The 27,612-nt window shown below is 44.3% G+C and overlaps 1 protein-coding gene across 1 annotated transcript in view; it reads left to right on the top strand.

The window, feature by feature from the left end:
• The window catches only part of LOC135211075 (nuclear pore complex protein Nup133-like), a 255,460-nt gene that overhangs the window by 154,650 nt on the left and 73,198 nt on the right, over window positions 1–27,612 (top strand). The window contains exons 13-14 of the mRNA XM_064244133.1: window positions 17,200–17,354; window positions 20,481–20,601. Coding sequence (XP_064100203.1) covers window positions 17,200–17,354; window positions 20,481–20,601 — 276 coding nt within the window. The remainder of the gene's footprint in view (window positions 1–17,199; window positions 17,355–20,480; window positions 20,602–27,612) is intronic.

The raw sequence follows: 27,612 nt of genomic DNA, 5'->3' as shown, positions 1-27,612 counted from the left end.
AACCCTTCGTCTAGAAACAGAGGAACCAAGGTCTATAAAGACCTACAACATATGTTGTTTACCTGTCTAGTCAGTAGTTAGCTGTCTCTTGCCCTCCACCAAAGGGTGTCAATCAGCTATGTATATATCTGACAGGTAAGTTGAATGTATGAAAATGATATTGTTATGATACAATAAAGTTTCATACATACTTACCTGGCAGATATATACAATTGAAGACCCACCCAGCCTCCCCGCAGGAGACAGGTGGAAGAGAGAATCTGATTAGAAAACGGGGATGGTTCCTAGTCCTGCCACCCAGCGCAGGCCGGTAGATCACCTGACCTACCTGTAGCGTGTGCCGCGAAATTCGAATTTCTGTTTCTGGGACACGGAAGTTTCGGATAGCTATGTATATATCTGCCAGGTAAGTATGTATGAAACTTTATTGTATCATAACAATATCATTTGTTCCGACACGGCATACAAACCTTCGGTCCTTTTACAATAGGAAGGTACTAGCGGCAGCTGGATAGGTCGTAAGCTTTCGAACAAGGGGTTCGGTAGTTAACTGCTTGTCCGACAGGCGCGCGCGCGCGACTGGTAGGTAAACAAATCTCTTTTGCTTTCGGCCTGCTGGCGTGTGGACGTGTATCATCGCTCTCTGCCCGCTTCATCGTCGTTGCTTTCGCATGGTTGTGTTTTTCTTTTTCTATTTATCTAGTGAAACTGAATTGTAAGTACAATCATTTCATATTTATTTCCATTGAATTCAAGTGTGAATTAAAGGATCTTGGTTTCACCACGCCCTCCGATTACCCGAGTGCCGGGACTGAAGGGCGTAAGTGCGGGAATTCATTTTCCCAGAAATGATCCTCGTATTGTGTATGCTCGGTGCCGAGGGCGGGAGCGCTCGCTCCGAGCGTATATTTGGGTTGGAAATGTGTAGATGAAAATCGTAAGTAAGTGCTCTTTTCATTTATATTTTTTTTGACCTGTATGCCCGTTGCCGAGCGAATGCGCTCGGCACGGAAACTTATTCTGTATGGAAGTGGAATCGCAAGTACAGTATTCTTTTTCATTTTCATATATTTATTTTGATTGTAGCAATACTCATTTTGGATCAGTTTCCGAGCTTACCCGGAAATTGATCCTTTCCCCTTTTTATTTGAATGAAGTGAAATCGCAAGTGCAGTTCTTTTTCATTTTCATTTTTTATTGAGATTGCATTGTTTACTGGGATCAATGTTTCCGCTATTTCCCGGGAATTGATCCTTCCCCTTTTTATTTGTATGAAGTGAAATCGCAAGCGCAGTATTCTTTTTCATTTTCATTTTTTTTGATTGCATCAATTCATTATGGATCAAGGTTTCCATAAACCTTGATCCATTAAAGGTAAGGAATGGATCCTTTTACCCTTGCGCTCGGTACCGAGGGCGCAAATGCGCTCGATCCGAGACCTTATTCATTGTGAAGTGAATCGTAATGCAAGATGCATTTTCATTTTATTCCTTATTATTGATTGCATCAATATTTATTTGGTTCAAGTTCCGCTCAGTCAGGGAATTGATCCTTATGCCTTGCATTCGGGCCGATGGCACGATTGCTCTCGGGCTCTTATATTGTTGTTGGGTACATGGGTGCTGTGCGGGGGTGGGGAACGAGAACCCCCCCCCCCCCCCCCCCCCCCCCCCCCCCCCCCCCCCCCCCCCCCCCCCCCCCCCCCCCCCCCCCCCCCCCCCCCCCCCCGCTCAGCTCCCACAGATGGCCCTTCCCCTTGGGGGGGGGAGGTTATCGGCGTTCTTCTCCTCGCCCGATCCGTCGAGCGCGGGGGAGGGCGCTCAGTGCCCGATGTACAATTGTATTCGGGGTCTTCCACTCGTTCGGAGAGGGCTCACCCCCCCGCGCGAGGGGACTTCCCCCCACTAATCGCTACTACTGTTATTTCCGCAGGTGCTACTGCCACGAGGGTGGACCTTGGTGAGGTATGGGCGTCCTTCCATTTGCAGGGCGTGCTAGTGTCCAGGGGCTGCGGTTCTATGTCTGGGCCTACTGCGGTCACCCATGGAGTGGTGACCACGCAACCAGGTGACGACGTCCCTCCTCACCTGGTGTACTCGCCTCACGTGGTAACAGTCTTGCCTACAGCCGCTGTGAAGTGCCGTTCGCCGTACCGAGAGGGGGGCGTGCCGCCGCCGCTCGTGGTTGCCGCGCTGCAGCGACCACACTTCCGCTGCCCTAGAGCTCGCCCTGGACCTGCCGCCGGTACCAGGATGTTGCTGGCTGCTGCTCCCACTTCCTGTGTTTCCGGTGCTGCCTGCCGTACCTTGCCGATTCTGGGCTGACTGTCCATGCAGTTGCTGCGCTGGCTGTCCCTGCCGTTGGCCCGCTCCTGGCCTTGTCCCTTGCCGGTTGCCCTGCCGCTGGCTGCTGCGTCCCTGCCGTTGCTGCGCTGGCTGTCCCTTGCCTTGCTCCGCCTGGGCTGTCCCTACCGATGCTGTGCTGGCTGTGCCTGCTGTTCCTGAGATGCCCATACCTGCTGATGTCGTCCCTGTTCGTGGTGGTACTACCCCAGACTTTGGTCTGTCTGTACAGGTGCTTCCGGGCCCTGTGGCTTCGGCTACAGCAGCCCCGGCTCCGCCCTGGATAGCAGATCTTACGTCTGTCCTGAGGAAGCTGACGAAGAAGAGGAGGAAGGTGTCGTCGTCGTCATCTTCATCTTCTTCATCGTCGTCGGCTGCCGCCTCTTCCCCTTCGACTTCTAAGGCTTCACAGCCGAGGAAGAAGAAGGTTGCCTCCTCCCTCCTATGAAGTCTCCCTCGGGAGCTTCTCGGGACCCGTCTCACCTCGGTGGGACGGGAGGGTTCCTTCCGCTGGTCCTCCTGCTCCTTCGGGAGCGGGGCCCGTCTCTTCTTCCGCAAGGAAGAAGACTACGGGGACCAGAGGGTACCGGCTAACACCGGTACTTCCTCGCCTGGTGTCAGTGGTTCTGCCACTGCATCAGGGTCCGTCTCGGCCTCTCTTTCGCGGGAGGTACCGAGTGTACGGTCGCCTACCAGCGACCGTGCAGCCAGGAACCAGACCTCTGAGTCCGCTCAGCGTCAGGTTCACGGCACGGGGCGGAAGACTGGTGACAGCCGCTCACGTGACTCTCACCAGACCAGCTCTCACTCTCGCGGCGAACAGCTGGCTACCCGGGGACGTGACGGTCCACGACCGGCCACGGGCTGAGGCTGGGAAGAGGTCCTCCCGTTCGCCGGTGCCAGCCACGGCTGGAACCAGCGACGTGACGTGCCGTGAGGACAAGCACCGGTCTCACTGTGACAGTGGAGCCTGCAGGTCGCCTGACCGTCGCTCTCACAGAGAGCGATCGGGTACGGCAACCAGCACCAGCTCTTCTGACACTCGAGATCGGGGCCGCTCTGTGCTCAGTCCAGCCGTTCTCCACAGCGAGACGGTTCGACCAGGCCTGCAGCTCGATCGCCACCGCGGGTTGACGATCGCCTGCAGCCCTCCAAGCCTGCTGGTTCTGCCAGCGAGCGAGGAGGGAGCGTCAGGTCTGCCTCTCCCGTACCTTCAACCTCCTCGGGTTACACCGGGAGGAGCGAGGTATTGAGGAGTGATCGTGAGGGGTGCGCCCCTCATGATCCCACCACGACGCCCTACGTGCCAGGCACGGTTCTTGGACCGGCCAGGACGTATGCGCAAGTGGATGGGGAAGACCGAGAGGGCTGTCGCTGTTCCCCCTTCTTAGGAGGAAGGTTCTCGGAATATGCTCTTGTTCGAAGGGCTTAACGGTCCCACTCTGCAAGATGCTGTGAATTCCGAGATCTAGAGGAACTTTGCCGAGGTTATGGCGCTGATTCGTCAGCACAACGACCTCGGGGAAGGATCGCCACTCCCACCAGCAGAGCCACGTCTCGGCTCGAGTCGTTTTGGGGCCCGAGAGGGAACCCAAATCGACGGTGGGTCTGCCGCGATCGGAGCTTGCCGACTGTGTTGAACCAGGTAGTCTCTCGTCTCCGGACAAGAAGGCTCTATCAGTTCTGGCCGGTCGAACAAGCTACTTCACTTCCTCTACTGCGACAGAGGCGTTTCTACGTGTCTTCGGACACCGTAGTTGAATACCCCTTCGGTCCTCCTGAGGTTTCGACCTCGACGAGGACTGGAATGAGTCGGAGGACGGTATCGGCTCTCTCCTGTCAGGTGTCGATCAGCCCCACCCAGACGACGTTCACAGTGGCGGCAGACCCTTACCTACAGTATGAGTTCGTAACCCTCCTCGGGGGAAAACGTTTTCTCCTGACGATACGTTTTCCCAGGCTCTGAGAGGCCATCGCCGTAAGGCGATGGCTGCTCCTTTTTCTTCTCCAACTGCTAGTTCCGCTGGGAAGGCGAGCCAGTATCCAATTCCTCCCCCATTCCCTCTCTCCTTACGGCTACGAGGGAAAGGGGAGGGATCCTACAGAGATTTCTCTGTAAGATCCCACGTTAGGGGCTGCGCTACCGGCGGGACCTTCGGGTCCTACCTGACGTAAGCCCCGGTTGTTGAGGAGGGATCCTGCCCCTTTCTCGATTCCTACGGGAATCGAGAGGACCACCAGCCGATATCGTTTGACGAATTCGGTGGGGGGTTTCGCAGCAGTGCTTAGAATTCTACGGAATTTCTAGCGCACTCAGAGTGTTCGAGTTTTGTTACGATCTCCAAACACTTAGGCGAGACCACGGTCCAAAGTGAGCGAGAATCCCCGATAATTGTTACACGATAATCGGGAACCTCGCTTATGCTCGAATTCCTGTAATTTCTATCATTTGGAAGAAGACTGCTGGCTGGGGGGGGGGCTGAAGAGTATCTCACAGTAGGCGTTTAACCTGGAATAGAGAAGAACGGACGGGAACTTCCAGTTTGGCTTGAACTATCGTCTTCGGTATTCTGTTCACCATTGAAGCTTTCCTTTGGGAAAGACTTCTCCTTCACTCTCTTGACTAGAGAACGAAGGTGGTCGATCTCCAATCCTTATTCTCATTCCTCGAGGGGAAAGAATTTAGGATGGAGGTCGTGGTACAGAACCTACAAATATACTACGTATATTACCCTCGCGACATGATTCTTTTAACAGTTGAATTGTCCGGGGGGTAGGCGCATACCGTAGTTAACTCTACGGTTTGTGACCGAGACGAATTGTATCTTAATTGAACTGCAACTCGGGGTTGCCTGCAACCTCCCAGCAGTTATCAGTTTCGATTTTAGATACTTGGTATTGTCATGACAACACCAAATCAGCTTTTGTATTTACCGAAATCCGTTTCGGTTAAATATAATTGCTCGAGCGTATTCTTTATGCTCGATGGTTCTAGCCGAACGCATTCCTTCGTGGAATAATGGATTACCTGGCAACTCAGGATGACGAGTCACCGAGAGCTACTGCGTATTGAACTGCCTGATAGCGGCTCAGTATCAGCTAGGTCTCGGAGATGCACGGTCGGTTACGTCTCTCTCTCCCCTGGTTTGATTGACTACCGAACCGTATCTCTGCCCAACAATCATGGACTTAGGTCTCTGATTAACGGGGATTCCCGCAATAATGAAGGACCATCTACTGCTGTGACGCTCGATTTCATCGCCTTCGACATTGCGAGAATTTTCAACAGAGATATCTCTTGGACTCTTTCATCTTTCTGTTTACCGCACGGTAACAGAAGTCTGTACTAGTCAACGCTTCATCGCACCGCGATAATGCGAATGATTTTGGAGACATCTGAGTTTGTCTTCAAAATATCTCGTATTCGTAGGTGTGCAATTATTCATTGCTCGCCCCGAATTAACAGATATGTCAGAAGACATCGCCTACTCTCCGACCTGACAGCTCTACTTCCAAATGTTCAGCCCATGAGAAGCAGTTCTTCAGGCAGTATTTCCCTGTCTTCATTACTGAAAAGCGCTCCGCTTTATTGCAACTACGATCCTCACCGGACAGCAATGAATAGCGGTTAGCGTTCTCAGTCTTTGTAGCACAGGTTCAGAATCTTGAGAATCCTTCTCTCGGTTCAGCTGTGAAGACGTAGGTTGCATTTTCTGTACACCTTCGTCTTCAACGACACATAGTGTTGTTTCTCCTTAGCCGAGAATCAACTATACTATGAGTTATCTTGCCATCAAGGACCTCGGTCTCTAGAAGGCAAGTGACTTTCGCCTGTTGGGCACATGCCTTAAGAGAGTCATCACCTTGCCTTCTGGCATCGGTGACGAACAAATTATTTGTTTAGTCTCTTGGCATAACCCTTTTAAGGCGAAGGTCACGTGACTTGCTCGGGTGCTTGGACAACTTGCCTCCTACCGAACGCAGTCAGTCGGCAGCTGTCAGAGCTCCCAAGTCTGTTACGAACTTCGCTGTGGACTTAGTTCGGTTGTTCCATAACAATCTTTTCTTCGTCCTAACGGCTTGTCACAGTACCCATACCATCGACACCCAACATTGAGTGTCGGTGTCCTATCCACTACCGAGAACAACAACTTCGCTGCAGACGGATAGACCAGTATGGGTACAGGACATCACCGAAGTTGAGAAGAGGGATAGGTCATACGACCATTCCCTTCTTTTCCTCTGAGGCAATTGCATGACTTTTACTGCGAAGTCAAGCATCCAGGGGATGGGGATTCGTGACCGCTCGATTTCGTACCGAATTCGTAGCGAAGACTCTGAACCCTTCGGTTCCTGACGATCGGTTAGAGTCCTTCACAATCCCCTCCCTAATGGACTTCACCGCCTTCGATGCGAAGGAGATGCTGCTTTGTCCTGTGAAAGCGCGACCGCGCTTTCTGAAGAAACTCGACATCCCAGGCTGAGTGTTGAAGACTCTTCGTCAGCACCAAGATGACCTAGAAGTACACTCCCTCGGGTTACACAAGAACTTCTCCGTGGCGCAGGTACTGAAGGCAGGGGTCTGGTACAACCAGACCACCGGCACCTCCTTCTACCTTTTGGATATTGCCCACAGGTCCTTGGATCGTTTTCCTTAGGACCCGTGGTGGCTGCTCAACACGTTGTCTAGCTAACCCAGACCCTAGCAGGCTGAACAGCATCGAGTCCTGGTGTGACTGTAAGAATAGATAAGTGAATGAGAGAGTGACTGGCTTCTCTTCCTATCTTTTTCTCCCCCTCTACCTGTGGGTAGAGGGATACGGTCATCACCTTGCTGGATAAGGACGAGATGCCGGTGAGCTACTCGACAGAGCCCCATCCTATCCCTTGCACTAGGGATGGGAGCGAATATCCACCACTTCCTCCTACAAGGGGGGGGAAGTGGATGCCAACAAGAGACAAACCATAACTTTATGTTGCCTCTTGCAAATAGGAACTTGTTCTTGTTTGCTGGTACGAAGAGATACGCTTGCCTCTCTCTTAGTACTTGGTCCAGAGGTCTGACCATTGATCCTGCGGTGCACACCCCGATCAATCGGACAGAGGCTTGGATCCCTCCCTCGCTCTTACGACCAGGGAGGCATTCCAAGGTTGGGCGAACACCAGTCTGTTCACAAAAGACTCAGATTCCTCCCACCAAGAAGTGAGTCTTCCTATTGTAAAAGGACCGAAGGTTTGTATGCCGTGTCGGAACAAATGACAATTTGTCCAAAATTGCATTTTTCCTAACTATACAAACCTGAGGTCCTTTTACACATAGCCCCACCTCATGCCACCCCTCACTCTGCAGTTTTTGCTTGGGCCAAAAGCAAAAGTGATTTGTTTACCTACCAGTCGCGCGCGCGCGCCTGTCGGACAAGCAGTTAACTACCGAACCCCTTGTTCGAAAGCTTACGACCTATCCAGCTGCCGCTAGTACCTTCCTATTGTAAAAGGACCTCAGGTTTGTATAGTTAGGAAAAATGCAATTTTGGACAAATTGTCATTTTTCCTAACTATACAAACCTGAGGTCCTTTACATATAGTCCCACCTCATGCCACCCCTCACTCTGCATTTTTTTGCATGGGCCTAAAGCAAAAGTGATTCTTCACCTCTCAGGCGCGCGGGCGCGCGCACTGTCAGACAAGCAGTTAACTACCGTTCTCCCCTTGTTCGAAGCTTACGACCATTCCAGCTGCCGCTAGCTACTTCCTATTGTTAAAGGACCTCAGGTTTGTATAGTTAGGAAAAATGCAATTTTCGACAAATTGCCATTTTAGCTTGTGTTTGAGTGTGTGTGTGCTCTGTTGTTATGGCCTCTTCTATGCCTTCTCAGCCTCGTCATCATGTGTGCCCCGGAACTCCAGGTTTTCCGTGTTCTCGTTCTTCGGCTGTGACAGATCCACACATCACTTGTAGTAGGTGCCGTTCTAACGTTTGTACAGTAACAAATCCCTGCACGGAATGCCGTGCGTGGCCTAAAGAGCAGTGGAAGTTGTTTTATAGTAAGAGGGAGCCTCATAGAGTTTCTACTCCTCCTTTGTGGGAGGGTTTTCTTTTTTCTCTTCCTGATGCTTCGTCTCCTGCTGCTGTCACACCCCATGCTAGTGTTGTGCCTTTGTCCCCTTCCCTTTCTCCCATTGATTCGTCGTTAGAAGTATCGGGAGGCCCTCAGGCTGATTTATGAAATGTCGCCCCCTCTTCCTTGGGAGTTAATTTGATTCCTGAGAGGGAGGAGGCTTTTTCATCAGTGTGTTTTATTTCAGATTCGGAGGCGTTCCAAAATGGTGGCGCTCTGGGTGAAGCTTGGGCTACAGGGTCCACCCTCCTTGGAGGGTTTGCTGATGTACTTCTTGGATGCTTGCTAACCCCCTCTTCACCTCCCCCCCTCCTCCTGTCATCTTCGTTGGTAGCCGAGGTCAGCCATATTGTATTGCTCCACCTGTGACGATTCCCGCTCTTTGATGTCATGGGGTCAGCCAATTTGTATCCCCCACCAGTGGTGTCTGCTTCCCATTCGGATTGATGGGGAGCCGTGATGTCATCGTCGCTTATGGCATCACTTCCATCGATGACGTCACCCCCAGTTGTCTCCGTGGCGCTGCCTCACTCGTCTGTATCGTCATCGTTTGGTGCCATCCAGTTTCTGCATCTCCCTTCCATGTCATTGGCCCCTTCTCTTGCTGACCCGTCTGAGCCTTTATGCCAGGTGGTTCTTAAGAGATTGGACTCTGTTTTAGAAGATAGGTTTGCTTCCATGTTGGCTGGGAGGACTGGAAGCAAGCGTGCTGTATCGCACCCGCCTCCTGCAAAGAGATTGTGTAAGGAGCCAGTGCTGTCTTCCTCTCCTTCTCCCCCATCTCTGCTGCGTCGGTGTATCAAGCATTGGAAGGCTAAGGACTTTGCCCTTTCCTCCTCTGTGAGTGAGGAGCAGCACGCCCGTGTTCTTGTGAGTGTTGTGTTACTGAGAGTGTTAGCAGTGGCTGCTCCGTCCTCCGTCCTCTTCATCGAGTCTCAAGTGTGTTGCAACCTCCCATGTTCGTGCACATGTTGCAGGTGCTTCAACTTCTTCTCCAGGGCCTATTTGTTGCCGTAAGGATCTCAAGGTGCTTGTCAAGAGGTCGAAGGTTGTGAGCGCGGAGTTGGTGCAGCAGAAGTGTGTGCCTGCCCCTCTCCCTGGTACTTCCAGGGGTTTGACTCTGAGGGGTTCTCATTCTGTCTCGGTGTTCAAGATTTCTCACCTACGCACGTTCGTACGCTGCCCCGTATGTACTCGTACGCAGCCATGTCAGAGAGTCATCTGTTGGGAAAGTGCATAGTGATGTCCCTAGTGTTGTGGTTGGTTAGTCACAGGAGTTGGCACTTGGATCCAGCCCAGATAGGTTAGTTGGTGTTTCAGGCTTTTTAGCTGCTGGTTCTTCTGTTAATTTACACGAGGAAGGCACTTTAGATAAGCCTGCACATCCTTCTCGTCGTTGGTTTCTGTTGCTGGAGCAGGAGGGAGACACGCCACAGTTTTTGTCTTCTTTTACAGAAGTTGTCGATCTCATTCATGGGTTCAACAATTTGGAGAGTAGGACCCAGGCTTGGTCATCTTTCACTCCTTCCTGCTTGGAAGCCTTGCTGGGAGCTACGCAGGATCCCAAGTCATCGTTTCAACTTCCCTTGTCGGGGCATGTCCAATCGGTCTTGCATAAGGTTAACGCCTCTGTTTCAGATTGGGACGGTTTGCTTCACTCTAGGGGCTCTGCCAAGTTGCATCCCCCGCCTCTCACGAGGCATAGGAAGTACTATGCTACGACCTCTGCACACTTGATGTTGCGTCATCTTAACCTGGACGCCATTCGCCTGAAGCCGGGATTGACTTTGGAGCAGATGAGGTCGGTGACTCCCTCCTTGTCTCCACACGATGCCTAAGCGTTGGAGTCTACGGCACTCTCCATGTTGCTGGACTTCTGGTTAGCAGTCCTTGCCAAGATGGCTTCTGACAGGTCCCAGAGGGGTTGGTGATTGCTTCCTCTCTTGCCAGTTTGTTGCAGTCCGGAGACAAGGCGTTCTTGTATCTTGCTCACCTCGGTGTTAATTTATGGGCTAACCTTCTCCTGATTAGAAGAGATGCGGCTTTATCCAGGATGGAAAAATCAGTTGACCCTGACTCCTTGCTGGCATTGAGGAATGGAGATCTTTTGGAATCACAATTTCTGTTCCCTCGGCCCAAGCTGGAGGATGTGATAGACCGGCGCTGGGCTGACACCAAGAACAGATTAGTGAACCCGGCTGTGTCTAAGTCAGAGTCTCCTCCTCGGAGATGTCCGGCTCCTCCTCCTCCCCCTGCCCAGCAGCAGTCAGGAAGGTCGTCGCCTGGTAGACCATCGAGGAGTTCGGTTTCGGCAGGGCCTCCCCGTTCGTCCCAGCCTAGGTCAGAGGACCAACGTCCCTTTCGCTCCCGTTCCTTTAAGCCGAGAAGGGGCCCAAGCGGCAGAGGTAAAGGGGGTCGTAGGTAGGTCAGGCGCCTATCCCTTTCCTGTGCCACGGGTGGGGGGTTGCCTGGCGGGCCATTGGGTCAAGTGGCAGAGTTATGGGGCAGAGAAGTGGGTAGTGGATGTCATTTGGGTGGGGTATTTACTACTGCCATTCAAGTTCACTCCTCCACTCTTGGACATGCCGCTGCTCAAGAGGGTGTATCCTCCAGATTCTCTGAAGTTCTTGGCTCTCCGGGAGGAAGTGCAGAAGATACTAGACAAGGATGCAATAGAGAAAGTGGTGCGTCTGTCTCCGGGGATTTACAGTCGCATCTTCTTGGTGCCCAAGGCATCGGGAGGTTGGAGACCTGTGATCAACTTATCCACCCTGAATCACTTCATCAGGAAGACGAGATTTAAGATGGAGACCCCACATTCAGTGTTGGCAGCTGTGATGGAAGGTGACTTGATGCTGTCGATAGACTTGAGGGACGCATATTTCCATATCCCTATTCACCCGATGTCCAGGAAGTTCCTTCGCTTCTCTCTTGGAGACAAGGTCTTCGAGTTCAAAGTCCTGTGCTTCGGGCTGACCACAGCCCCTCAAGTGTTCACAAGGGTCTTCTCTCTCGTCTCAAGTTGGGCCCATGCTCAGGGGATCAGTTTGCTGAGGTACCTCAACGATTGGTTGGTCCTGGCAGGTTCCAAGGAGAAGCTGCTGCAGGACAGAGATCATCTGCTTTGGTTTTGTCTGGAACTGGGCATCATGGTCAACCAGGGAAAGTCAAACCTCATACCCAGTCAAAGGATTCTCTACCTGGGCATGGTGATCGATACGGCGGTGGCAAGAGGTTGGAGAAGTTGCGAGTGGTGGCGCGCAACTTCCTGTTGGAACCACATTAGTCAGCTCATCAGTGGCAGGTTCTTCTGAGGATTTTGTCTTCCCTGGAGAAGCTGGTCCCTCATGGGCGTCTTCATCTTCAGTTTACAATGGAGGCTGGGGGAATTCTGGTCTCTGGCGGGGGACTCACCCCTGTTAAAGGTTCCTCTGTCTCTAGAATTGTGAGAAGACCTTCATTGGTGGTTGGAAAACCGAAATCTTTTGAAGGGTGTTCCTCTGCGTTCTCTCCCTCTGGACTTTGTTCTGTTTTCAGAAGCCTCCCTCGCAGGTTGGGGGGCTCATTTAGGCGGCCTCATTGCCTCCGCCATTTGGAGTTTGGAGGACAAACAGCAGCATATCAACATCTTGGAGTTGAAGGCAGCCTTTCTGGGTCTGAAGGAGTTACGGGAGAAAGTAGAGAGTCATTCTGTCGTTCTCATGTCAGACAACACCACTGGTCACTTATGTGAACAAGCAGGGAGGCCTGGTTTCACGTCAATTTCACACCTTGACCGTAGAGGTTCACCAGTGGACAGTCAGTAATTCAGTAGAGCTCTCAGCCAGGTATATCCCAGGCAAACAGAATGTGGTCGCAGACAAACTCAGTCGTCGAGATCAGATCCTAGGCACAGAGTGGTCCCTTCATCAGATAGTAGCAGACAAGCTCTTCCAGGTTTGGGGGAGACCCATTCTGGACCTTTTTGCGACTCGGTTCAACAGGAAACTGGAGATATTCTGTTTAGTGGTTCCAGATCTTTTAGCGTTAGTGGAGGACGCATTCCAACATCCCTGGGACAACCTGGAGGTGTTTATGCCTTTCCTCCATTTTGTTTGATCCATCAATCCTAAACAGGATGATGAATTCGCAGGGTCTTAGGATGACTTTGATAGCCCCTCTGTGGCCTCAGGAATGCTGCTGTTGTTGTTGGAGATTCCGAGGGAAATTCCCCCTTGGTGGCATCTCCTGCAACAGCTGCATGCAGAAAGGTTCCACCAGTCAGTAGAATCCCTGTCTCTTCACAGTTAGAGGCTATCAAGTATCTCCTCTGAGCGAGAGGCTTTTCTCAGAGAACAGCAGGGCATATGTCCAGCAATCTCAGAAGAATGACCTATGCAGTTTACCAAGGTAAATGGGCGATTTACTGTGATTGGTGTCGTAAACAGGGTTTTTCTCCACTCAGAACCTCTATTCAGCACATAGCAGACTTTTTAACCTTCCTCAGGGATGAGAAAAGTTTTTCCATTTCTGCCATTAGGGGCTACAGGGCGCCCCTGAGTTTAGTGTTACGCCTTAGAGGTATCGACATCTCATCCTGGGAAATTTCCTTGCTAGTTAAAGGATTTGAGCAATCGAGTTCTGCTAGGGAGCTCAAGCCTCCGACAGGGATGTTTCCTTGGTTCTGAGAAGTTTCACTAAGGGTCCATATGAACCTTTGCATCTCTCATCTGACAGGGACTTGACACTCGAGACGGTTTTCCTCCTGTCCTTGGCATCTTCGAAGAGAGTGGGGTAGCTGCATAGTCTGAGCTATGATGTGAAGCACACCAGGATTGAGGGTCAGTGTTCTTCGACTTTGTCCCAGAATTCGTGGCCAAGACCCAGAATCCATCTGTGCACTATGATAGGTTCACCTCCTTTTCCATTCCATCACTGAATGACTTTGTGGACAGTGATGCTCAAAAGCTTATGTTGTGTCCTGTCAGGGCTCTGGGTTGCTATCTTAAAAGGACAAGGCACCTTAGACCAGGCTGCCACAAACTTTGTTAGCGTGGGATGTACAAAGAAAGAGGTATCAAAGAATACTTTCTCTTTTTGGATATGGGAAGCCATCAGACAGGCATACTTGACTCTTGATGATTATGCTGCCACATCTATGCAGGCTAAAGTGCGTGATGTTAGGGGTATTTGTCTCTCTCTGGCTTTCAAAAAGAACTTGGCTGTACATAGAGTGCTGTGCACTGGTACTTGGTTATGCCAGTCTATGTTCACCTCTTTCTATCTTAAGAAGGATGTTGCCCACAGATCTATGAACACATTTTCCCTGGGTCTCCTGTGGTGGCTGCCCAACAGATTGTGTAACTCATCATTGCCCTTAAGGGCACTTTTATATCTTACCTAAGATGATTGTGTGGATGAGAGAATGAGTGAGTTGGCTGGTCTCTTTCTTTCTCTTGTACCTTTCCTTCTTCCTTCAGGCTTGTTGAGGAATAGACACATCATCCGCTGGACTGGTTTGATATAGGTGAGTAAGGTAGTCATACTGATAGTTTAGTCACTTGGTATGCTAATAACCAACCCTCTATTTGGTAGCATATGCCCTGCTCCTTGGCAAGGCGGAGTAGGGAGTGGTAACAAACCCTGGTGTGTTGGTTTGTTATTGGACAGTCAAAGTTTCTCTTTAATGCCCTATGCAATGATTCTCCCATATATCATTGTATGTCGCTCAGTGTCTGGGTGGTTAGATATCAATGTATCTAGCTTCTCACGGGCATCAGTCCCTATCCGGAAGTTATTTCTTTGGAGCTGGACTGATGGTTTGGCCTCCAGCCAGTTTAGGATGTCTGTACCCACCTCCAAGTATAAGTCTATCCTATTGTTAAGACCGAAGGTTTGTTCGTGTATGAACAAATGACAATTTTCTAAGACAATTTGTATTTTTCATAGCTACAAACCTGAGGTCTTAACATTGTACTGCCCACCTCTAGCCACCCCTCTGTCTTGGTAAGACATCCTGAGTTGGGAAAGACTGATGCTGTGGCGTAGGTGCGTGGTCCTTGACCACTCTTCACCTGATATACACACACATTGCCAGATCTCACAAGATTCCTTGCTTTCATCTGCAATTTAACCGGATCCAGCTAGGCGCTAGAAATGATCCTATTGTTAAGACCTCAGGTTTGTAGCTATGAAAAATACAAATTGTCTAGAAAATTTGCCATATTTAGGTGGTCAGTAGCCTATCTTAATATATTAACTCTCCAATCTTTGAACATTCTTTTGCCCAAGGGAGATATTGTCATCATTGCATATCACATGGTGCACTTTAGGCACTATGAGTTATACAGCTCTGTTTTTTCAAATGCTGTTTCATATAAGTGATAAGAGTATTACAGTATTGTAATTCATATCAAAATTATAACTGGTCATCAAGTACTTCCCTTTGAAAGGATTTGGAGGTATTACACTCCATTTAAGGTAATAAATGGAAATTTATAGGTTTTTTAATATAATAATGAAAATATAATGATTATAATAATTAGATTCAATTTTGTAATTCAATACTGTTGTCTTGTTCATTGTGTCATTGTTCTCTTTAAATTATTTCCAATTTTAATAATTTCCTGTCCTGCCAAGTAATTATAAATGCATTTGTATTTGTCAACCTAGAATGTTGCATCTTTTAAGTAGTATATTTTTGTTTGCATACATTTTGAATAAACATGAATATCTATCTATTTTACATCTAAAAGAAGAGGATTATGAGAGAAATGCTGGGGTTTCCTAGTTTTTAAGGATTTTGCTCCTTGAGAATATAACTTTTGCAGTGAACATAGTCCCAAGTCATATGTTGTACTATTGAACTTGGTGAAGGAATTGAAATTTTGTGCAAATACACTGTAATTTTTATTCTCTATTTTTCATGTAATATTAGTTACTGACATATTCATCCTTCAAGTTTATATTATCCATTTTTTAGCTGATCCCTTATGTTTAATATTACTTAGGCAGAGTACGTATAGGCTGATAATGTTGACAGTCATATTAATGGTGTGGCATTAGCGTTACGGTAGCTCACAAAATTATTAATAGAATATTTATGGATAAAAATAACAATGATGAAAATACCTATCAAAGGTAAGGATAGGTCACAATTATGAAAGACAGTGGTGAGCAGAATGTTTTTGTAAGGTCATGAAGAAGAAATTTCAGGGGGATAATTTGATTAATGTACCAAAAGCTAAGTCCCCTTTTGAATGACATAGTATTTAAAGTGGAATAGATTACGTATAAAGAAACTTGGAAGATGGAAAATACCATGTTATGGTGGAATCATAGCAGAGATTATTTTAGCTGTAGCAGAAATGGCACCTTATATGCTTATTAGACTGTCGTGCAGTCTAGTGATGATGGAGCAAGGCAGGAAAGGGTGAATTTGGATGTTGCAGTCATAGGTAAGGTACCAAAAAAAGATGACAACTGAATGTGACAACTATGTACAGAGGCATTACACCTACATTGGTGGCAATTACAATACGTATTCAGTACGATTACTCTCAGTACGCTAGAGAAAGACATTAATTAAGAATTTAAAAGCTAAGAAAGCTGGTTTAGAAAATAACAGGAATTGTAAAGATCACATATTTAGATTAAGGGATATTATGCAAAAGTGTAATTTAAATATTATTTCTGAAGGCATTTGTCGCTTTCAAAATGCATTTAGCCGAGCCCAGTGACCACTGTTATGTAAGGGCTTGAGTCACTATGAAATTCCCTTTAAGTATGTCAAGGTAATTGAAATTATCAGTGAATGAAGCAGATGCAGAGCTAATGTTGATCAGGTCTATGTCAAGTAAATTCACACTTAGTAGTGGGCTAGCTGCTTGAAGGAATTGTTATTTCACCTTAGCTGTTTGCCTTTCTCATAATTTTTCTAATAAAATAGGAAAATAGAGAGGGAAGAGAAGGTTAGACTGGAGTAACGATAGAAACTTGACAACCAGGTGATGCTGCTGTAATTGGGAACAGCAGCACAAGATTCACAGAGCTACCCTAGTAAAATGAATTGCATATTGAGAGATGAAACTCAAAGCATATTAAAAAAAAAAATAGAAGTAGTGAGGACATTGTATGCTAAAAAGGCAAAATAACATTAGTTGGAAAAAGAATTAAGGCTGAATCTTTCAAATGTTTGGGAACAAGGATATCCGCTACATGTATAACTTCAGTTTGAATTTAGTGAAAGATAAAAATACCAAGCACACTATGGAAAGGCTAAAATTAAATACAAAATCAAGGCATGTAGCAGACTACCTAGAGTTACAAGTGATATCAGGGAAATTACAGAGTTCCATGTGTAGATGGTATAATGATGAAAGGGAGATAGAAATGGCTTCAACATGTCCACACAACCCCTTTGGAAAATAGTACATGATGGTGTTAGCTGGGCTCAAAGACACCAGAAGAATTATAAGGTCCAGACCTACTTTGATGAAAATTTTGATAAGGGAGGCTGGAGATTTGTGGGAAAAAAATATGAATAGTCAAGTGGTGTAGTTTCACAGAGTAAATCATTAGAAGAACCATCACATTATATGTAAATTTGGGTAAAGTTATTTGATGTGAACTATGCATGTGCCCAACTGGACTTCAGTTGTTAGTTATGTTTGCCGTTGTCAGTATCTTTAAATCTAACTACATTACACAAATAGCCTAAGACAAAGGATATTTAATCAAGTTATTCATTCTGTTTTCAGATAGGGCTGTGGCAGCGCTTAAGCACAGTTGTTGTAGATGAGGCACGTGGCTTAACACGAGTTCTTTTGGCTGAGCATAGTGAACGCTTGGCATTTGCAGCTGCTTTGCGTGCTAGGCACAATGATCATCAGCATCTTGTTGATGCTGCCATAAGGTGAGATAAGTAAATGTGATGTTTATTGATAAGTTTTGTGCAACCAAAAACTAGTAACATATTGCCTTGGAAGTACCAATTGTTATTGCGGTACAGTATATGCATTGTGTTGGCAGAATGGTTCTCATAATATAAATTTGCATTTTAGGATCAACACTTTTTATTAGAATATATAGTAATACGAAGTGTTGATCCACCAAGAAGGAGCCATAAGAGGTTCACTTTATACTGGATTCATGATATGCCCTTGCAACACATTACATAATGCCATTAAAAGCAAGGGAGTTCAAGAGAAAAAAGCAATTGTATTAAAGGGAAAACAACAATATGTGCATAGGGGAAACTGCGAGTCAAGGTTACATTATTTATTCCATTGAGACGTATTGAGAGAAATAAGGAATCAAAATAATGAATTATAAAAACTTTTAATTTATTGCTATTTAAAAAGGGATAAAAAAGAAGGAAGTGAGAGAACATACTATAATCTATTGGCCTATCAAGTCTCTGCACTGGTAGAAACAAAATTTCATAATTTGGGTCAGCTGAGAGAAATTGATAAAATTATGATAATTTGCAGGGAGCTTTGAGACTTTGCACTTGAATTTCCTCAACAGATAATTGCAACATCTCGGTGATAAGTCACTACAAAAGAAGAAAAGAGTAACAACAAACTTGACCAATTCATTGACTGTTGCCCCATGTGTGTGAGAAGGGTGAATAGTAATACCATGTAATTACAGGTAGTCCTCGATTTACAGTACGGGTTCCGTCCCTTGCAGGTTGCCTTAAGCCAAAAATAGTTGTAACCCAGAGCATCATAATTATAATGGGAATAAATAGCACTTACAGCTCTGTAGATCTGGGTTATGGCACTGTAAAGCGTAAATCCACTTCGGTACCGAAAAATCTGCATTAATGGCGCCGTGAACTAGCACCATCAGTCCAAAAAGATGTAACCTGGGGATTGCCTGTAGTACTGGTAGGCTGGGAAAAAGGGTCCCCTGCCTTTAGTTGGTTAGCCTCCTTCTTATTGGTTGTTCTGTCCTATGGAGCCCCTGATAGGACTATAAGGTATCTCCTTTGAGGACAAACAACAGCTATGCTGTGGGGGTAAAAAAATTGTGCATATATGTATATGTATGTACATCTGAAAGATTTATTCAGTAAATCACCAAATATGTACTAGGTCATTGCCCCCCGCTTGCAGCGTTCTAAATTTTGTCTTGATTTAAGGAGGTTAGTGGCCTGTCATATTCCACATTTTTATCCCTTCAAAAGAGTGGTAAGCAGGACACTGATGCCTGTGCTGTATAGAGGAAGGAGTGATGTGATATAATTTTAATTGGAACAGTCCATTTAGAGCCCTTTGCTGGGACAGAGTCCTTCTCTTTTCCTAGTCACTTACATTGGGAGAAGTAAACCTCACATAAATAGCTACTCAGGCAGTAGCGTGATCAGTACGGTCTTGGCTTGCCACCTCGGTGGCCGCGAGTTCGAGTCTCGGGCATTCCATTGAGGTGTGGATATGTGTACAGGCAGTCCCCGGGTTACGACGGTCTCGGCTTACGACGTTCCGAGGTTACAACGCTTTTCAATTATATTCACTAGACATTATTTCCAGGGTTATGGCGCATGTTCCAGGGTTACAACGCCTACAACACTCATCTGGCAGATGAAATATGACACTAAAAATGCAAAATAATCAATATTTGAAGTTTTTTTTTTATGAAAAATGCCATAAAAATGCAGTTTACATAGTTTTCAATGCACCCAAAGCATTAAAAGTAAGGTTTTCTTAGGATTTTTGACAATGTTCCGGCTTACGACGCGTCTCAAGGACGGAACCCCCGTCGTAACCCGGGGACTACCTGTATTTCTGGTGATAGAAGTTCACTCTCGACATGGTTCGAAAGTCACATAAAGCCGTTGGTCCCATTGCTGAATAACCACTGGTTCCATGCAGCATAAAAACACCATACAAACAAACAATATTGGATTGATGGGATTGTTGTTAAAAATTTATAAGTAAATGATACAATAACTTTTTTTAATACCAATCAGCATATATACAGTATTGGTAAATATCTTTAGCAGTATATGTGGTTTGGATGCATACCTGGGTTTGGTGAGTCGTATTTTTCTTCAGAATGTATCTACAGGAGCTACTTGATGACAAGTTGGCAGCTAGGCTTTGGTGACTATAGAAATTAAATTTGTCTTAAGAAAATTTATATTTATATTTAACTAAACATATTAAAATCTTGGTGAGAAAGCTATGCTTATATGTATGGGGTAAAGCACTGTGAATGTTGTGTTGATGTAATGAAAAGGATACGATTAGAAGATATCAATTATATTCACCAGACATTATTTCCAGGGTTATGACGCATGTTCCAGGGTTACGACGCCTACAACACTCATCTGGCAGATGAAATATGACACTAAAAATGCAAAATAATCAATATTTGAAGGGTTTTTTTTATGAAAAATGCCATAAGAATGCAGTTTACATAGTTTTCAATGCACCCAAAGCATTAAAAGTAAGGTTTTCCTAGGATTTTTTACGATGTTCCGGCTTGCTACGCGTCTCAAGAACGGAACCCCCGTCGTAACCCGGGGACTGCCTGTATTTCTGGTGATAGAAGTTCACTCTCGACATGGTTCGAAAGTCACATAAAGCCGTTGGTCCCATTGCTGAATAACCACTGGTTCCATGCAGCATAAAAACACCATACAAACAAACGATATTGGATTGATGGGATTGTTGTTAAAAATTTATAAGTAAATGATACAATAACTTTTTTTAATACCAATCAGCATATGTACAATATTGGTAAATATCTTTAGCAGGATATATGGTTTGGATGCATACCTAGGCTTTGGTGAGTCATATCTTTTCTTCAGAATGTATCTACAGGAGCTACTTGATGACAAGTTGGCAGCTAGGCTTTGGTGACTAAAGAAATTAAATTTGTCTGAAGAAAATTTATTTTTATATTTAACTAAACATATTAAAATCTTGGTGAGAGCGCTATGCTTATATGTATGAGGTAAAGCACTGTGAATGTTGTGTTGATGTAATGAAAAGGATACTATTAGAAGATATCAGTTTTTTTTCTTTTTCAGACATGTACTTGCAGATCGTAATGAAGCTCCCTCTGGCAAACTGACACATGCTGATTTGTTTTACCAAAGAGTTAGCCAAGTTCAAGCAATTATCTGGGGCTTGTTAAGGGCACAAGAAGATGTAAGTGATGTTAAAATTATGTAATTAATAGAAAGAATTAGCTTTTCATGTAACCATATGTGATGCTTCAAGAGTGTTGTTGTAGATGGTACTAAAGGTTCTCTGTAACATCATTTTTACCCTCTAGCTGTGTCATTTGTCTTTTACTTATTTTCTTTCCTTTGTTCTTATACTAGTTGAATGTCTAATTGTCCAACTTCTTTGCCTTCAATTTTCAACTCAAATCCTTTGGAACAGATGTATGAAGATCTAGAAATATTTGTTTTATTTAGTATTAGTACTAATAGTAAGAAAGAGGAAGGAAAGCTTAATATAGTTCAGTATTGGACACTGTAAGGTACTTACCAATTACTAATTCTTTTTGCTGATCATCAGTGGGTCCTAGGTCATTCCAGAGCCTGTAAATTGCTCACTGTTTTGGCATGAAAAATTTACTAAGAATTCCTGTCAGGTCTGCTTCACTTTTAAAGGAAATTTTACAGTACTTCCATTAAAAGTTATTACGGTATCTTATAGTATTAACAAAATTCTTTACAGCTCCTAAACTATTTTTCCTCCATATCATGTCTTGATGGATTTATAGATTATTGTTCTAAAGGAGATTTCTTGCACATTCACCTTTCAAGATCCTTGTTTCTTTGAAGATCAACTGTGTTTCGTGGCCTATTTCTACTCAAGCAACATAAAGCAAACAATTTTAAGATGAACTGGCTCAAGTTGGTATTATTAATTACAATATCAAATTCCTAATTCTAGTGTGTGCCTTTTTGTTCAAAAAGGTAAATTGGATCAGCTGTTTCCAATGAAATTTGACTGTGGTAACCCCTTACTCTGTACAGGTTGCAGTCTACACCACTTGTGTATTGCTTTATAAGCAGTATTAAATTTTTTTTACCGTGTCCCTCTGTCTTTTGGGTTTCTACAGTTTCCCTAGTCTTTCACCACTGCTATCCTGCGTTTACTCTTTTTTGCTCCAGTTTTTATTTTCATTGAAGAGTAAATTCAGTGATGAGTCTTAGAAGTGTCTATAGATATAATTTTAGTGGTTTTGGTAAACTGCTGCAGCATAATCTGTAGTGATAACTCCAGTCATTCAAAATGCTGTAAATGTTAGTAAATTTAATTTAATTTTGCACTTTTCTATTTAAACTACCTTTTTCATGGTTAAATTTTTGTTACAATATATATTACATTTTGTATTGAGGTTTGTTTCATTACTGAGAGCATAGTGCATAACTTATAAGAAAAATATTTGAAACAGAGGATAGAGAAAAAGAGGTTTATAATAATAATAATAATAATAATAATATGCTTTATTTCGGCTCGGGGCCATATACATTGAATATACAATATACAGACAGTAGCATACACAATCTAGATACATGTGACATGATAAAATAGAAAAAGAAAATGAATAATCGGCACTTATCCACAAGGTAGCTGAGGTAGCATAAAAGCTAGTAATCATCATACTGGTAATAACAGTAATAATATTGGTGAAAAAAAAAAAATATGCATTGAGAGTAATAACAGATGGTGCACATATTATATAACTCAAATTTCAACTAGAGACCTTAGGTGGTTACAGTAGTCAGGTCCAGAGGGCTTAATACATAAATTAAATGTAAATAAGACTTTAACTTGATAGTAATCACAGTAATAATGAAAAATTAAAATATCAGCAATAAATGTAAAAATGACAAAAACTGCAGATGACATCTTGCCAATACAGAGATTAAGTCCTTTAGTGGACAAAGGCCTCATTTTCCCATCTTTCCCACAATTTTGATTTTCTTCTTGCTTCACTCCTTAGGATGCTTTGTATGAGCGAGTTGCTGCTGTTTCTCACTCGGGTTACCAGACTGGACATTGTTCGCCTAACAATGATTTTTAAATTGTCCAGGTGGTTTTCTATGAACATCTGTGTGACGGAGTGGTAGCGGGGAGTGTTTGTGAGGCGTCTCAGAATGTCATTGTGCACAACAGTGATGCGTCGCATGGTCTCTCGGGTATAGTTCGTCCAGAGGGAACACCCATAGATACTGTAGCAGTACGAGTGGAATAGCAGCAGTTTCACGTATCGGTGACAGAAGGCAAACCTCCTTGCAATCATGTTGCCTGCTGCACATAGTTTACGACGCCTCTGTTCAATGTCTGCCGTATCTTTTAGGTCGTCGGTGATAATGTGACCCAAATATGGAAATTCGTGCACAAATTCCAGCCGATGGTTTCCAAGGAAAATTTGAGGTTCTGCAATATGCTTAAGCGATCTCGGGAGCAGCGACATGCACTGGGTCTTGGTTTCGTTGTAGATTATATCAAATTCCTCTGCATATTGGCGGCAAGTGTCGATGAGTCGTTGGAGACCTTGCACTGATGGGGAAATCAGAACCATATCGTCGGCGTAACAGAGGTTGTTTATAGTTGTTTCATTGACAGTGCATCCAATTGGGAGCGAGTTCAGTTTGACGTTCAAGGCATCTGTGTACGTATTAAAGAGGTATGGAGAGAGAATGCCCCCTTGCCGAAGCCCGTTTAGGGAGCTGAAGGTGTAAGATAATACGTTTCCCCATTTGACACAGAATTGCTGTGTGGAGAACCAGCAATGTAAAATGCCAATTAGATATAGGGGTGTGCCCCTTTTATGCAGCTTCAGGAAGAGCTTCAGGTAGTTTACTGTCAAATGCTTTTCTCACATCTACAAAACAAAGGAAAATAGGAGAGGCTGATGATAGGTAGTAGTTCAGCAATTCTTTCAGTATGTAGATGCAGGTGTCGGTTGAGTGGTTTGCTTTAAACCCGAACTGGTTTTCAGTGGTGTGTAGAAAGGGGAGAAGTCTCACTAGAAGAACAGACTCAAGTATCTTCGATGCGATCGTTGTGATTGCAATCGGCTGGTAGTTGCCAGGGTCAGCTGCATCCTTTAGCTTGTTTTTGATTAATGGTATCAGGTGAACTAAGAGTAGGGAGTCTGGAAGAAACCGGTGAATTATGCACGCATTGAATAGGGCAGCTAGCAAAATGTAAATTATCGGATGGCAGAGTTTGAAGGCCTCTGCAGGAAGACCATCACAGCCGGGCGATTTATTATTAGGTAGGCTGTTTATGGCATCGCTGATGTTACCTGGCGTAAAACTGTCTGCAAAATGAAATTGAATGTTGTGAGTAAGGAGGTTATCTACATTCCTTCGGGAATCTTGATCATTTATGCAATTCAGGATATTGCTGAAGTGATCGCCCCACATACTTGCAATAGCTTCGTCTCCGACTGCTTCCCCTACTCTCTGTGATAGCTTTTTAGTTTTGGGATTTAAAGACTGGATATCTTTCCAAAGACGAGGATAATCACCAGATTCTAAGTTTCTAGACATTGCATCGGCTCTCAGTTGTTTTTCATATAACCTGCAGTGCTTAAGAGCAAGTTTGAACTGCGCTCTCGCCTGTCTCATTAGCAATGCAGTGTGCCCTTCCCTAGGGCTACCATTTTGCCTCCACAGTAAAAACATTTCTCGTGAGTATGTATACAGATCTTTAACCAAGTCATTCCATCCAGGTATATTACGAGAATTACCTTGACGAAATCTGTGGGCAGTCCTGCCCGAAGCAAGCAAAGCGGAGATTATGTTCGAATAGAATTCATTCAGATCCCTCTTGTGGTGGTCATTTCTACAATTTGTGTTAGTACAAAGTAAGGCGTCTGCCGGTTGAACTATTGACCGCAACCTGGTTTCCGTGGTCACCTTAAAGTACCTGGTTTTCTGTTGGTTTTTAAAATCCCAGTTTACCGCTGGTGGGCGATCAGTTAGGGGGTTCACGGTAGGGAAGTTAGGGGGTTCACGGTAGGGAGGGATGGGGTACTGAATGACACCTGTAATGGGATGTGATCGTAGCCCGTTGCAAGATCATAGCGAATATTGCAGGTCATAATAGAATCATGAAGTTGTGGGGATGTGATGCAGTGGTCCAACCAGGAAGTTGTAATAGCGTCCGCTCTATTATGTACATATGAATAAGAGGAGGGAGGGAGGAGCATAACATCGCTAATTTGGAGAGCATGATTTTGACAGAAGCGAGTAAGTTCATTATAAAATTGTTTTGTGGGGTGAGAATTAAGGTCCCCTATTATACAAAAATGATCAGCTGGAGAATCATGAATAATACTGTGTAACTCCCCTAGGATCATGCAGTAATGATCAAAAGTGGATAGGGTATTAAGATACTTAGTTACAGGCTCAGATGAGATCAAAATACAAACCCATATAGCCATGCATGTCTTCTTATACAGGTGACCCTCGGTTAGCGGCAGGGGTTCCGTTCCTGGCTGCTTACAGAGCAATTTTCAATGCTAAGCGATTTTAAAGCCTACGGCCACCACACTTTCAGAGCACTAGACTGGTTAACAGCGCCCTAGACCAGTCCACGGTGCTGTAATCCTGCAATGGCGCAATAAGTAAAATTATATTTATGCAGTACATATAGTACTATAGAATTTACTGTACTGTAGTACTGTACAGTACATCATAGTATTATAAATACTGTAAAGTGAAAAAAAACCTACCTTTGATCCTTTGGGTGTCTTGTGAAGTAAAATCCTTGTACGGTGGTGACTTGACCTACAAGTTTAATTTGTTCCATGGCCGAGCTCGTAGCTCAATTTGCTTGCTTATGAAATCAAATAAAAATGTGTTATAATTAGCTCCCAAATTAATAAAATATAACCACGTGATGTCTTTGTAAATGCATTTTTCGGAACAGTAGTGGACAAAAACGAACATGAAAAAATATCCTCTAATAACACGGAGGGCAGTTCCAAAAGCTGCCTTTGTATCATATTTATGTACAAAAATAAAAATACCCAATACGTAATATATTTTCATACACATTTTAAACATAAAAGCATGAACATTTATAAAATTGACACATCGATCGCTAAAGTTGCACTTTTTTAACTATATTTTTGGAAGAGCAGCAGGCAGCAGCAGACAAGAACGAACATGAAAAAACATCCTCTTTGATAACGTGGAGGGCAATTACAAAAGCTGCCTTTGTATCATATTTATGTACAGAAATAAAAACACCCTATACGTAATACATTTTCATACACGTTGTAAACATAAAAGCATGAACATTTATAAATCGACACATCGATTGCTAATTAAATTTGCACTTGTTTACTTGATATTTTCGGAAGAGTGACAGGCGGTGGTATAGAACAGCGTCATGGTCATATGGCATATAGTATACCCTAATACCTGTGAAATAACTCAATAAAGATTTTTAATATCATTTGCATAACCTTTACTATGGTCTGAACGGTATTTCTACAAATGTATGTACTCCTTAGGCATAAAGGCGCTTGCAGTGCTGTTAACCGAAAATTGTGCCATAAAAATACGTACCTTAAAATACCTTATTTTTTAATTAATATTTTTGATGACCGCCGTAAAACCGATTTGACGCTAAGTGATTGCGCCGCTAACCGTGGGCCGCCTGTAGTATACATTTACTTTCTAACTTATGCTATGAATAGTGTGATTGGGCATATATTTCAAGATGTGCTTTGTTTTGCTTCCTTTTCAAAGACAGGCTGGCATACATTGCTCTTGATTCACTTATGTTAAAGTATTTTTAATTCTGAGCATACTTCGCATTTTAGGTGTTTCGCATATGAACTTGCATAGACTGTTATATGAGGGGAGTGGTTTGTATTCTTTTACTTCTATCCAGTTGTTCTATAGTGGGATGGACAGTCCTTGACACATGTGCCAAAAGTGGTAATTCAACTGCTTTTTCTAGCTTGTGAAACCAAAGGCTTACATTAAAAAACAACTAGATAGTTAAATCTCCAATTTATGATTAAATAGATAAATCTCCAATTTATGTTTTACGGCAACTGCAAGCTGCCTTGGCAACTGGGGAGGTATAGGCAGGAAATATTGGTTTTCCAATTCAGTTGTTATATTATTCAGTCAGCAGACAAACATGGATGGCTGACTCCTTTACCATCATTTTATATATTTCTTTTTAATTTTGCATAGAATACAGGCAGTCCCCGGGTTACGACGGGGGTTCCGTTCTTGAGACGCGTCGTAAGCCGAAAATCGTCGTAAGCCGGAACGACGCTTGGAAATATGTCTTAAACTAATAAAAAGTTATAAAAACCTTACTTGTAATCTTTGTTACACTACATGTTGTTTCCTGTAGTTTTAGTACAACCTGGAGTTATTTTCATAAAAGAATGCTGGTTCTTGAAGGTAAAAGCTATTGTAATCCTCTGGTGACACTACATTCTTGAAGTTTTATGTACAACCTGGAGTGATTTTGCCAAATCTTGAGGGCTACAAGAACAGCTGATTACTATTTAGTATCATATAGACTAATTAAAGTAAACGTATCTTTAAATAGGCTTATATATTAGTATCAACAAAACATTTCCTGCTATGAGTCAGAGGCCGTTTAATGAAACGAACACTTCTCTGTCCTATCTGTTCAGAAAATAAATGTTACGTCAATCCCCGAGACGGTGACCATTGTTGCCAAGGCGTCTCTCTCTCTCTCTCTCTCTCGTCTCTCTTCGTCCTCTCTCTCTCTCTCTCTCTCTCTCTCTCTCTCTCTCTCTAATTACACTGGAACTTTGACATACGATTGCCCTAATATACGAATGTTTTGAGATACAACAGAAAATTTGCGAAAATATAAGCTTTGATATACAACGAAGTATTTGAGATACGATTTTGCGATGAGTTGTTAGTTGTATAGGCGACCGATAAATGGCGTTCAGTCTGTTTGTTTGTTGGTGCTGCATGTTAACACGTCGTTGTTTAGTTCGTTGTATTTGCGCCTATTTTTCGTGTTATTTGGCTATTTTATTATTAACCATGGGTCTCAAAGCTAAAGACAAAGCAGGTGATAAGAAAAAACCCAAGAAAATGATTTCGATGGAAGCAAAACATGAAATTATAGCAAAGCATAAAACCTTCCAAAGGCATCACCATTATTTCTAAACTACAA

The sequence above is a fragment of the Macrobrachium nipponense genome, chromosome 4, assembly GCF_015104395.2.
Source record: "Macrobrachium nipponense isolate FS-2020 chromosome 4, ASM1510439v2, whole genome shotgun sequence".
NCBI classification, from domain to species: domain Eukaryota; kingdom Metazoa; phylum Arthropoda; class Malacostraca; order Decapoda; family Palaemonidae; genus Macrobrachium; species Macrobrachium nipponense.
This window is presented reverse-complemented; position numbering and strand designations above follow the sequence as displayed.